The sequence below is a fragment of the Oryzias melastigma genome, linkage group LG15 (assembly GCF_002922805.2).
Source record: "Oryzias melastigma strain HK-1 linkage group LG15, ASM292280v2, whole genome shotgun sequence".
Lineage (NCBI taxonomy): Eukaryota > Metazoa > Chordata > Actinopteri > Beloniformes > Adrianichthyidae > Oryzias > Oryzias melastigma.
This window is the reverse complement of record NC_050526.1, coordinates 22,224,636-22,238,238: the sequence shown is the minus strand read 5'-3', so window position 1 is coordinate 22,238,238 and position 13,603 is coordinate 22,224,636. Positions and strand designations below refer to the sequence as shown.

The following is a 13,603-nucleotide window of genomic DNA, read 5'->3' as shown; positions in this document are numbered from 1 at the left end:
CAGTTCTCTGATTTCTACATTCTTTTTTTTAACCAGAAATGTGTTTCTCATCTCTTCAGTTGTTTAATATTCTGACTGACCCGTTAGTATTTGTCAGCAATGTGGTTATACAGTAGGATGTAGTTACTAGCAGCAAAAACTGTCCAGTTTTCCATAATGAAAAGGAGTCTTTTAAAAAATTAGCCAACTTGGTCACATTTGGACTGGGACAATACTCTTTTGTCATCAAGTATTACTAGATTACTTTACCGTGGTATATTTTTTGGTATTTCATGAATCTAATATTGGTCACATTTGTGCTTAAAGTTGAATAAAAAGGTTAAAGTAGTCAGCAGTGACAGCATCTTTATTCTAGCCATTGCCTGAACCCATAAATCACATCTTTAGCTTCGTTAAAAGACCATCAATTTAAAGGTCCCAAAGTAAAAATCATCTTGAAGCCACAAAACTCAAATGTCGTGTCGTATCGTTCCACACCCACTCTAACAGAACAGCAGTTAACATATATGTAGACTGTAAAAAGGCACTTGTGTAAGAAGAATCATGACGGAATTTACTTTCTAGACTTGTTCAACGCTTTCTTTGGTTTATGGTCATTCTTTACTGCTGCTTTTAAATCCAAATTAAAGAGGTTGTGGGGTGGATTTAGGGAGCAGGATCTCTTGGGTCCTGTCCTCTTGTAAAATACAGTGTATCTTGCTAAACACTCCACTAAGGTGCAACTCTAAATCTGCCAGCCCATAAATGTCAAGACGTTGAGGACCTGATTCTTGTGTAGATGTGCTGTCCAGTCTGTCTACTGAACAATCGATTTAAATCGTGAATGAAGCTTTGGATTTCTTCTTCCACAAGGCCCCATATGGATGGATAATGTGCGCTGCGACGGCTCCGAGAAATCCCTGAAGGACTGCAAACACAATGGATGGGGGGTGAATGACTGCAAACACTCTGAAGATTTAGGGGTGGTGTGCACCACACAGCGTAGGCTTGATCTGGCGACCCCCGTCAGGGGGTATACTACTGCTGCTAGGCCCTATGGCAGTACCTCACCTCAGTGGGGAAGCCACGTGGCAACCCAGAGGCATCAGGGGTATGGATACTACGGAAACGGACACGGATATGAGATCCCCCGACTCCAAAGACCTCACGATTATCAGGTAAATAATTTATTGTTGAATTTATTTGTATATCTAGAGAGAAATTGAGTTTGAATGTGTCATGTGTTTCGTCTGAAGCGTCACAGCAAAGTGCAGATCGAAGAAGTCCGTCTTCGCCCCATCCTCATGGCCACCAAGAGGAAGGCCCTGATCACAGAGGGGGCAGTGGAGGTGAAGCATGCTGGCAGGTGGAGGCAAGTTTGTGACAAAGGCTGGAGTCTCAACACCAGCCGGGTTGTGTGCGGGATGCTTGGCTTTCCAGAAGCTTCTCAGCACAATGTCAAAATGTACAAGTGAGTATAACTCCACTTAAAGTTGATCTTTACGATGACCTCTAGTTGTAAAATACAGGAATCCCTCTACTATTAAAAATGTTCAAAACTCTGAAGAGTGAAAACAAAGCTGTAGTATTCTATAAAAGGGAACTAAGAAGCTTATCTCTCTCCCCCAGCCACTTTTTCCATGTGTCCCCCTTACACACCCCCCCTTTTTCATCTTCAAGATGATGATAAAGGGATCCCTGTCCCCTCTCTGCTGCCCTTTCTCTGCACTTCTCTCTTGGCAAATCACCTCTGCACACCTCATTGGCTTTCTCTTTTTCTTTTCCTCCCTCTCCTTTTGATGCTATCTGCAGCGAGCCGCTTTAAAAAAAAGAAAAAAAAAAAAAAAAGAAAAAAAGAGCAGCACTTTTAGATCCCCATGCTGAGGTGTAATATCACTGCTGATTGGGCTTTAACGTTCCCATCAATACCATGTGTGAGACTGGGGTAGCTATTTGAGGGTGGAATAAGGATCTGCATGGAGCCACTTTTCTTGTTGACAGTGAAGCTTCTTTAGGCAAAATGTGGTTCTTTTTTTTTCTTTACTGTACTCAAACATCATTACCATCATATAGCATGATGCCACTCTGAGTGCACATATGAGAATCGTTTAATTGCTTTTTAGTAAATTAATTAATTTGACACAAATTGGGTTTAGCAAAATATTTCAGTACACAAAACCAAATTAGATAGAGACACATTGTTTCTTTAATTTAAAGTTTTAAATTAAAGCAAAAAAATATTTTTTTATGCTGAAAGTAAGTAAAGTTAACAAATATTACATCCTAGCTTTCATGGTGTTAGTACATTTAACAATGCAAAGCTCTTCTAGTAAGTGTGGATTAAGTAAAGTAATATAAAATAAAAAATAAAAAAATAACAAATTTATAAATTCATGAATTTGATCTTTCTTTATTGTTATTATTGCAAGAAACTATTTTGATTTAGTTTTTAATGTAAGAATTTATGATTTTACTACTAAAAGTCCTATTAATTTTAGTTATTTTATGTCAAAATTGCTTTATTAACAACAACAGCAAAAGTTTTTCACTTGAAAATGTAAAACAAATAAAATACAAAATGAAGTTCTAAATTGAATTTAATTATAAAATTGTGAATTAAAACCAAATTGATTCAGGATTTTTGCAGTCATATCCAGCCTTGGTTGCTCAAATTGTGACTCAAATTTCTTTTTTGGGTTTAATTTTCTGGCTAAAATTCGCTGTTTCAGCTCCTGTTTGTTTATTATCCTCCCTCCCTTTCGGATTGTCCTTCAGGCTTTACCTGGTCAATCTGTTTCTTGAAAAGCCTTATGTGTTTTTTTCTCTTTGCAAATAACTAAGGAATGCAAACACATATTAATATCAGTGTACTTTATATTCATACAAAACTTTTGTAGGAAACTATTAATTTGTTACAATACGCTGATTTTACAATACAAGAAATGAAAAGAGACCAGCTTCTAAAAGTTAATGAAGCTAAACCTGTTAAAAATGTAAAATTCATCTAATAAAAAGAGAATTGTTGAGTAGTCAGGGGTATTTTTGAAGCTAAAATTTGTTTAAAATGGCGAATCCGATTTCAGTTCCTTCAAACTTACATTGCTCTGATTGTTTTGTCCAAAGCTCATACTTCACTCAACCCCACTTGGATAGAAACAAAACGTACTGGGTTGCCTTTAAATGCTTCCTCGGCACAGAAACAGAGAAAGTCTCCAGGAGACGACTCTTTAAAACCACAACACCACCACATATTAGTGGGTAATTACTCCACTTTTAAAAGATGGAGTGTCGGATCATATTTTGGAGGGAAACCCATTGGATTTCGCTCCTGGAAAGCTAAGGTGATTCATGGTTTTGTCGTTCCTTCTTCCTCTTGGCGACGGTTACCATGACTCAACTGAGACCGCAACATCTCTGTAGGGTTGGTGCTCAGCTACTCATGCTTCCGAAAAGTATATGGCACAGCTGACGGGCAACATAGTTTTTTTCACATCATATTGAATTTTTGAACCTGTTTTTGATTGACAAAATAAGTAAAATTTTTGTAATTTTTGTAGTAAAGTGTTTTGAACTTGTGTGATAGGAGCGGCGTGAAGCTTTAACAAGCTCCTTTGGCTGGAGCCGGGACTCATTCAGCACCAAATCTTAGGTATTAAAAGGACGCCAGAAGAAGCCACTGTTTCAGTCAGACTTGCTATTCTTGCATAGGATCATTTATTATTACAGTCTCCCTGCATTGCAGCTGTGATTCCTTCACGCTCAATTTTTGGTCTCTTTATTGACTTGACAGCAAACATGCAAAAAAACTGTCAATTAAAAGTTAACATTTGAGATATTTTCAGCTACTCTCATGGCTGCTTTTGGCTGGAGCTGAGTTAAAGGCCTGTTGGGAATCTGCTCATTACTGTTTTTACTGCTTCTTGGGTCAAGTAAAGGAGCCTAAATAATAGTAGTTTTTTTTGCAAAGCCATAAAAAGGTGGTAACCACTGTTTATCTAAGAGAACTTAGACATTTTTTGGCAAAATGTTTGGCATTACGTTGAAATGTTTCATTGAGGGTGTGTAAATTACCAGGCTTTGGCACAGACATGGCCAGGATTTGGCCTTTGTATGACCTGGTGTTTCACTGAGGTCTAAGCACAGCTCTAGTCTGAACCAAAAAGATGTGATTCCACAAAGATTAGAGCGTTTTCTTTCCTGGCTTCACAAGTGCATATTTTCCACTAGGCGTGTGTATTGGCAAGAAACTGGCAATACAATACATATCATGATACACGTGTTATGATACAATACATATCATGATACACGTGTTATGATACAATACGTATCATGATACACGTTATGATACAATACGTATCATGATACGCGTCTTATGATACAATACGTATCATGATACACGTGTTATGATACAATACATATCATGATACACGTGTTATGATACAATACATATCATGATACACGTGTTATGATACAATACGTATCATGATACACGTTATGATACAATACGTATCATGATACACGTCTTATGATACAATACGTATCATGATACACGTTATGATACAATACGTATTGTGGTACACGTGTTATGATACAATACATATCACGATACACGTGTTATGATACAATGCGTATTGCTATACACATGTTATGATAGAAAACATATCACGATGCACATTTTATGAGACAATATGCATCGCAATACATGTGTTATGATACAATATGTATCGCGATACACTTGTTCCGATACAATACTTATCGTGATACACGTGTTCTGATACAATACTTATCGCGATACACATGTCATGATACAATATGTATCACGATACACATGTTATGATACAATACGCATCGCGATGTACGTGTTATGATACAATATGTATTGCAATATGCGTGTGATTGATACAATACGTATCACAATACACATGTCATGAGACAATACGTATCACGATACATGTTATGATACAATACATATTGCGATACACGTGTCATGATACAATATGTATTGTAATACACGTCATGATACAATAGTTACCGCAGTGTATTCCAGGACAGTACCAGAAAATATTTACTTTAAGTTATGACTTACATTTTGTCTGAATATTAATACATTTTTAGCAGAAGTAAATTGTAAAATACCTGTTATCTAATGATCAGAACATTAAGCACTGCAACTTTATCTCATAAACAAGTTCCTTTTACCTGAGCAAATTTTGGTGCTTTTCCTTTGGTAATTTAGGATCTATTTAAATGGAAAACAAAAGTATGACTGAAATAAATATTAAATATTGCCTTTGGAGTATTTTAAATCAATACAACTATCGCCAAATAAAGTATTGCGATATCTTACCATATCTATATTTTCTTACACTCCTATTTGCACTGTCTCCTCTAGCTTTAAAATTAGGAACGAGTGAAAATATTATCGGAAATTATCAATTTCTTTGAACATCTGGCTCTTCTTTTATTACGTAATCTAATATTTTTTGCTTGTTACCATATGGCCTCCCCTTACAAGCAGTTCTGTCCCTCTTTTTCTGCTTCTTATTCTGGTCTCTTAGGCCCCTGTTCTTAGAAATCAGACACTGCCATTTCTCGCAGCTGTCTGTGTGCCTTGGCTGGAACTCTGAAGATGCTGTAATTATAAGTTGGTCAGGACTGGAGCTTTTCATGGTTTCTGCTGAGGGTGAAGAAAAAAAAAAACACAGCCAATTACAGCTGTGTGTGTTACACGGTGAAGCAGAGCAGGCAGAGAAGATGCTGGAAGGTGAAAGGAGATGAAGGCAATGGAGGGGAAATAATACAATTAGTAGATATTTGTTTAAAGAAAACCCCAAATGAAATAAAATAAAGCAAAGTTAGTGGAATAGTGTGAGGCAGGTGGAAGACCCTGAACTAAAGACGAGTCAGCTATAGATCTAGAATCATAACTTAGAAGTTGGTAATTATTTTCTAAATTCTCCAGCCATTCATGTTTTATCGCTGTTGAATGGAGTTTAATATAGCTGTAATTCAGTCAAATGAGAGACCTGAGGGTATCATTTACAGCCTGTGCAGTAGTCCCACTGCCTTCTGAAGAGGGTTAATGGTTAGCTGGTTCGTCTGTGGTGAGGTTGCAAACGAGTCAGATGTTTTTTTTTTTTCTCTCCATGGGAAAATGTGTATGTGCAGCAGACATTTTGCTGTTACTGACAAATATAAATTAGTGTAATTCAAGACCACTGTTAAGCTAACGCGTTAAACCACCTGCATTGAGCCAGACACAATTCACTTTAAATAATCCTTGGTGCACATTTTCATCACGTCACGTGCTAGATAGAGTTTCAAATGGTGGAAATTGAAGCCGTTTAAACATCTGGAACCCCATTTTCTAAAGTTTGTTCATATGAAGCCTGTGTTTGGTGGATTTGGGCTTCAAATTGGCCCGAAAATTACCCAGTTTAAGACTTGCATTCCAAAATAACCTCCACAAAGTACCGATTGCTTCAATGAAAGCACTTTTTCAAAATATGGAAATATTTTTTTTTTTTTTTTTGCTTTGGTGGCGTTTCTAGCTCAAGAGCCAAATGTGTGAGTGCTCAGTTCCTTACTTAGAGCCTCAGGAAAGGCGTTATTATGCGATCCTGGAAAGTGCACAATCAGCAGTCCGTGACTTCACTCAAACTATCAACATAACATTATGTCTCTGACAACGGGTCTCTTGATTCTAACATCCTCAGTTTGTTTTCAAGGTTTGAGCTTTTACTGGAGTTTCATGTCAGAAGAACAAACATTGACTTATTGTTGGTGTCATACTAAAAAATGTAGATTTATGTTTGTCTAAAAGTGGCTGTGACTAAAACTAGCATTTTAAGTCTGCTAAATGATTGATGTGTTTTAATGAAAGCCAGCCCAACAAACAAGCCTGTTGTCCTCTCGCTTTGTTTTAATCTTTTTGTAAATGAGCTTGTGTAAATGTTTGCTTGTGGTGCTTCTATGAGTTTAAAGTCTTCCTGATGTTATTGTTGAGGAAGAAATATGTATTTACCAGCGCTTTGAAATGTGCCGACATTGCATGTGTGACATGTTATTTTACCACTGTGTGTTTTCCAAGAGAACAAAGGGGTTTGCTCTTCACAAGTGAGCCAGTTTAGCTGCTATACATAAGTGTGTTTGGTTCCAGCATAGAGCTGTGGTTTGTATAACTTTCATTGAAGAGTTCTCTGTTGTTGCATGACAGCAGCTTGTTGGGATGCATCTGGCTTTTGAGTTTAGAAATATTATTCATTCATTTATTTTTTTTCCCCCAATCTTCTTTTTTTATTGCTTTTTCCTCTTTTATTCATGTGTTGTTTAATTAAAACACACAATTCCAATGCCGCTCTGCATCAGTTCTTTGCTAATAAATACATGGTAGGGAGGACATTTTACTCAGGGCATTTTTGAATTGACTTTTTACTACGAACGTTTGCCCGATGAGTTGGTGAAATGCACTTCTTGCTTCCTACTAGAACTACATTTATAGTCCTTGTCCTTGAAAATGATCCAGATTCTTTTTATTTTGGCTGCAGACAGCTGCAGACATCATAAATTCCAATAACTATAGTTTTATTTAAAATTATACATAAGAAAATCTACAAATTGAACACTTGTTTTTCAAAAAAAATTGTCTTTTTAACATGTTTTTGTGCCATTTTTCTGATGTCGGATGACATATTTAGAGAAAATAAGCCTAAAATTGCATTTCTGAAGATTTCTTTTCTGATTGTAAATGGTAACTGGCGTATACTTGTACAACACCGTCACATTCTCTCCATGCTGAACACTGGTACTAACCTATGATATGATCAATATTGGATATCTCCAACATCAGTTGCTATTTTTGTTGCATTGGTGGGGTTGTAAGGGGCTGTAAGCTAGTAGGCGAGCGTGTGATCAGAGAGTTCTCAGCAATGGGAAGGGGGGGCGGGCTTACTCTGTGCCAACAGTTCAGCGCACAACTGACAGGAGAATTTCTAATAAACTACTGAAGCTCTGAAGAAACTCCTAGAAAATAATGCATTTAAAAGCTTAAAAAATTATTGGAATGTGTCTTTAAAGTTAGCAATGATATTCATACTAATTTCGGTTAGATTTTTTTCTTTAGATTTACATTTATTTCAAACACGTAAAACAAAAAATCTAAATGATTTGACAATAAATTAAAATAAATAAAGGCTATATTAGACTGAACTCAAAAAATAATGTTTGAAAAAGAGAAAGCTAAAAGCCCATGCTTATTTAAGATCTACTTTTCACATATTAGTCAATAATATCACACAGAATGATCTTTTCTCTTTTTCCACAATCAACATTTCACAATGAATAATCATTTTTAAAATATTTTTTTGCATTCCGTCTACCTTGCTAGGCAGGTTTGGTTCCAACTTCTGCTCATTTTGTACTGAAGTAAATCTTTATTCGTTTTTATTTAAAATAAACAGACAAAATGAATTATTTTGTTTACTATTTGTTTATTTGCTGTCTTACAGGAAGATTTGGGACTCCAAGGTTAAAGATCCAACAACAAGGTAACACCAAATCAGGAAATAACACCTTTTTAGACAAAATTTCTAATTTTATTAACCAAACTTCCACAGTGGAATAATATTTCAGAATTTTTCCAAACATAATTTAGACTTAAACATTTTTTGTGCCTTAATAATATTTAATCATCATTTGAGACTCAACACTTTAGAAAAACATGAAATTTCTTGCTGTTTTTCTCCAGATTGAGTTACATGGCAAAAAAGAAGGGGTTCTGGATGGAGAAAGTTCACTGTCTCGGCACCGAGAACAGCCTGTCAGAGTGCCTCGCTCAGCTGTCAATCCCCCGCAGTCCCACCCCCTGTAAGAATGGAAGACATGCTGTGGTCAAGTGCATACCAGGACCACAGTTTGCTCGCATCTCTTCTGGAAGACCACAAGCTCCTTATCCAGTGGTGGTAAGATGTGACAAATGTAGTCTATAAAAAGTTTGTTTCCCAAAGTAAATGGGTCAGAAACCAACGTAAAGAAACCTAAGGTTTAAATTAATGGATTTTTGTTAAAGAAAAAGAAAGATTTTTGGACATTCTGGAAGCTGTTGCATGGTTTGAGGGTTTGTAACGGTCTGCCCCCTGAAGGTCAGAAGTCATTTCAGAAACCCAGTGATTAAAATAACGCCGAATCATCAAGACGGAGACAAACAACCATAAACATGCCTCTTTTGAAATGTTTTATATCAAGAACATTGCATGCCTTTTGTACTTGTGATGTTAAAAATAGGGTAAAACAAAAAAACAACTTTTTATGTCTTCTGGGAACGCCGCTTGTTTGCGTGAAATGAACTTTTCTGATCTCCGCTGCCCCATTCAGCCCGTCCGCCTGAAGGCAGGCCCCAGGCTGGGAGAGGGACGCGTGGAGGTGCTCCGAAACGGGAAATGGGGAACCATTGTGGATCACCTGTGGGACCGAACCGCAGCCAGCGTGGTGTGCAGGGAGCTGGGCTTTGGAACAGCCAAGGACGCCCTACAGGGAGCCTTTATGGGTCAAGGTGAGACACTGCGTTGTTTTTTTTAAAGCTGGGGCTTTTGAACGGCTTCTGGAAAACTCCACATTTCATTAAATTGTTTAGAGTCTGCCGTTAGGTTGTTTGAAAATGTTTATTATGCATCATGGTATGCCTGGGAAGACGGGGAGACTTTTGCTTATCTTTTAGTTATCGCAGACGGCGCACCCGTCTGCCCTGACTGATTAGATAATGTGCGGGCATGTGTGTTTGTCTTTCTGTCTGTGTATGTTGCCTTGTGATCTGCAAACGTGTTGATTGCAGTATTTCCAGCTGTGATTGTGTAAGCACTGTGCCAGAATTACCAGCTGCCCAAACACACACACACAAAATGAAAGTATAAGCTACGACAGTTTACTTTGGCATTTGTTAACTAAAGCCGGGGACACGATCGCTTTCTAAACTTAAGTGAGTGAAAGCCATTTTTTTCCTTCTGCAGTTTTAAACGTCCAGATTTGGTGTCACACACACTTTCATTTGGTATCCAGCTGCAGCAGCGGTCTCCCCACCCTAAGGAGATGTGAGATAGAGCAGCTCCCGATCCCTCAGGCTGGGGTGTAGTCTCACAGCATGTTGAAAGAGATGAAATGTGGTTGGATTTTTTTTTTTTTGCTGCTTTAGCAGTTTATATGATCAAAAGAAGCATATTTTACCACGTGATGGATTAGACATTCTCACCTTTTAAAGTGAGATGATGAATTTCTGTTGCTTATCTCCGATTTTATTCACACAGAAGAAATTTTAAATGAGTCGGCGCTTTAGAGACGCTGTCATCTGGCTTTGATCAGTAAATCGGCAAGCAGGGTTCAAGTGTTCAATTAGTCAGAAGGGACAAAAAGGATTTAAACTTTTAAACAGGTTTCCTCTGATGTGACCATAAAGCTACATCTGTGCAGGCGCTCCAGTCAAACAAGTCTGCATGATTCATGCTGGTAGATGCCATAAAAGCCAGCCTCAGACTTTAACATCATGACATTGTTCAACAGACTTAAATGGGTTTAGCAAATGGCAGTTTTACAATCCTCACATTTACTCCACTTCAAGGCTTATAGTATTTCATTGTGGTCATAGAAATGTAGGTTTTCCTCGTCTTGTTTCATAAGTTTGTGCTTTTTTATTGTAGTAAATAGCTGCATTTAATAACAATACTCCAAGTTATTATTCTGGGAATGTATATCTAACGTGTATATTTTATGGCGTCAAACAATGTAGAATCTTCAAGAGTTCATGTCGCAGCTCAAATTTTCTTAAAATCGTTGGTGTGGTCAGTTATGCAAGCAGAATGGCCCGCTTTTTCTATACAAACCGGCTACCAGGCAGTTGGTGGCACTTGAAATGGACGGCTAGTGTCTGGAGACATTTACACATCATGCAGTCAGAGCTGCTGCCGGACGGCGATCCGCTGGACTTTAGATCGCCTAAATTCATGTGTGTACCAACTACCTAACATTGAAATTGTCCGCCTCCGCCACGTGAATCGCGTTCGGTGTGAATGCACCTTTCAGGAGAATCACCAGAAGTTTTTACTGGGGCCACTAAGTTTGGCAGGAACACCTAGTTTCATTCCTCTTCCTCTAAATTAAATGATATAAAACGACTTATTTCAATATTAATAATTTTGTTTGAACTTTTCTGTATTTTTAATAAAATCCTAATTATTATATTTTAAAATATTCAGTTTAGTAATTGAAAAAAATGCTTTTTATGCAATAAAATCTGATTGAATGGAAAATAATTATCTTTTATTAAACAATATCATTATAATCATTATAGAGTTTCTGTACCTGATTTTCCGCCATCCTGTTCTGACTTGCAGAAAAGCAAAATATGCACATTATTTTTTCCTGGCCTAATTCTCTTTTCATTAAAAAATAAAAAAAGAAATAATATCAAATAATAACATTTTCAGTGGTAGCTCTGTTGCTTAAGACAAAAAAAGTTATATAAAGCGAAGACGTTTTATTTACATCAGTTACTTTTTTAGACAACCAGAGACATGTCATCTTTTCAGATTAAGAACAACCAAAATCAAAAAGGCAGATAAACAGTAAAGAAACAGATGTTTTGTGTTCTTTCAGCTCTTGAACTCTCCCATTCAACCATTTTTTCTCTCTCTGAATGCTGAATGATGGGTGAGGTGCAATCATTGGTTCATTTCTGTCTTTATTTATTATTATTGTATTATCTGAAGAATGAAGAATTCTACTAAAGAATATTGTTTGTGCACACTTCATTGCTTTACTATACCATGTTTTGAAATTGTAAGAAAAGATTTTGATCAAAATTTAAAAAGGGGGAAAAATTATACAACATACTTTGAAACAATACCAATACATAAAATAAATAATAAACCAAAAAAGCATACTCATTAAAAAAAAAAAAAAAAAAAAACAATTTCAGTTTATGTCTGTTATGTCTAAGGTTTGCCAGGACTAGTATCCACATGATGCTGATGAGATATGGATATTAATCTGAAAAGATGAACAAACAAACAAGCAGCCTGACGGTAGAAAAACATTCAAAAACACGAACTTTCTGCGTTTGTCATGAAAAGAAATAAAGCTAAAATTTTTTTGAAATTGATCTATTCATTACTTTGTATATGGTGTAAATTTGGCCTTTAAATAGTCCAAATGTTGTATCTGTAAGATTGTCATTTTTTAAATCAAAATAAGGAGAATTTAAAAGCAGCAACAATATATATAAATATATATGTGTGTTAGTGTTACCCAGGATACTTTAACATGTACTTGTAAATGTATTTAAAAGTAATCCCTTACTTTATATTTTAATTGTATCACAACTCAAATGTGTCACATGATGTCTGCATTAATTAAGTTTCACATTTAGATGAGAAATAATATAATTTTATAAATATTATATTTCATTTTTGTTAAAGTGAAAGCACTTAGAGGAAAGGTGAGGGATCAACACACAACTTTAATAAATATAAATGTAGGACAAAAAGAGACACTGAACAGAGACCCTGAAGTCCATGGAAAAAACTAAAACAATAAAAGTTCCACCCAATAAAATCAGGCTAAAATTACAATACTTCTTAGCCTTCAACAAACGAGACAGACAGATGTTTTCTACGTTGGAGGCTATAAACCCTCAAAATCTCAAGGAGTTTTCACCAAAGATTCACAAAATCAAAGAGTCATAACAGGCTCTTCACCTCTGCCGTGTCCTTCAATGATTAGATTTAAACTCATAAAACACTGCTGAGTCTGCATGAAGAAAATCAAGACAATACCCTTGGGTGCCCTGTAATGCATGCAGGGATTTATAGGCTCCAAAGCAATGGCTCCCTGAATGTGCATGTATTATCTGTCCCTTTGAAATTCAGTTTGGTTTTTTCTTGGTGACACAGAAATTTCTTTTAAACTCCATTTAAACAGGATCAAAGGTAATTATGATCACTTCTAGGTCTTCAAACACCACATGATCTAGTATTTTCATACTAGTACTTTTGAGTAAAATAAGTAAAAAAATTGCTTTTTTTCCAGTCTAGTACCTAAAAGTATCAACATTTATACTAGGTAAATAATTCTCCCAAAAAACAAAACCAACACACCACTCGCTGGAAATTCTTTGTCCTAAACTTTCACAAAACTGACCAAATTCCCTATTAAATAATCAACATTTGCTCACGTTATAAAGGAATAGATACAAATAAGGAGTTTTTGTGGTGGTAAAGACAGCGATCCAACCGTGCGGTCATGCTCTCTTCACCTCAGCGGCTGCGACCCCTGAGTCTTATGACCGAGCTTCCTCCACCAACACAAAGAAACCACTCAAACGCTGACTTGTCTTTGAAAACTGTGTTTATATGAAAACATGAGGTCTGCCAAGTTCAGGATCAGTTCTCTTGAGTTATGCCAACCGTTTTTTATCTCAAGCAGCCAGACCCACTGTCACAATTCTCTGCAATTAGCTTCAGTAGAGCGGCCAGCGGAATAGTGATCTAAGTGAAATGATGCTATAAATAAAGAAAATCTTCAGGTGGATCCCAAAATATCTTTTTATTATTGTTTTAGGCTTGATTATTTTCAAATG

The 13,603-nt window shown here is 36.4% G+C and overlaps 1 protein-coding gene across 1 annotated transcript in view; it reads left to right on the top strand.

Annotated features, from left to right (window-relative positions):
- loxl4 (lysyl oxidase-like 4) overlaps nucleotides 1–13,603 on the top strand; it is a 30,024-nt gene that overhangs the window by 2,521 nt on the left and 13,900 nt on the right. Inside the window, exons 3-7 of the mRNA XM_024298023.2 lie at nucleotides 853–1,157; nucleotides 1,236–1,450; nucleotides 8,487–8,525; nucleotides 8,726–8,939; nucleotides 9,352–9,529. Coding sequence (XP_024153791.1) covers nucleotides 853–1,157; nucleotides 1,236–1,450; nucleotides 8,487–8,525; nucleotides 8,726–8,939; nucleotides 9,352–9,529 — 951 coding nt within the window. The remainder of the gene's footprint in view (nucleotides 1–852; nucleotides 1,158–1,235; nucleotides 1,451–8,486; nucleotides 8,526–8,725; nucleotides 8,940–9,351; nucleotides 9,530–13,603) is intronic.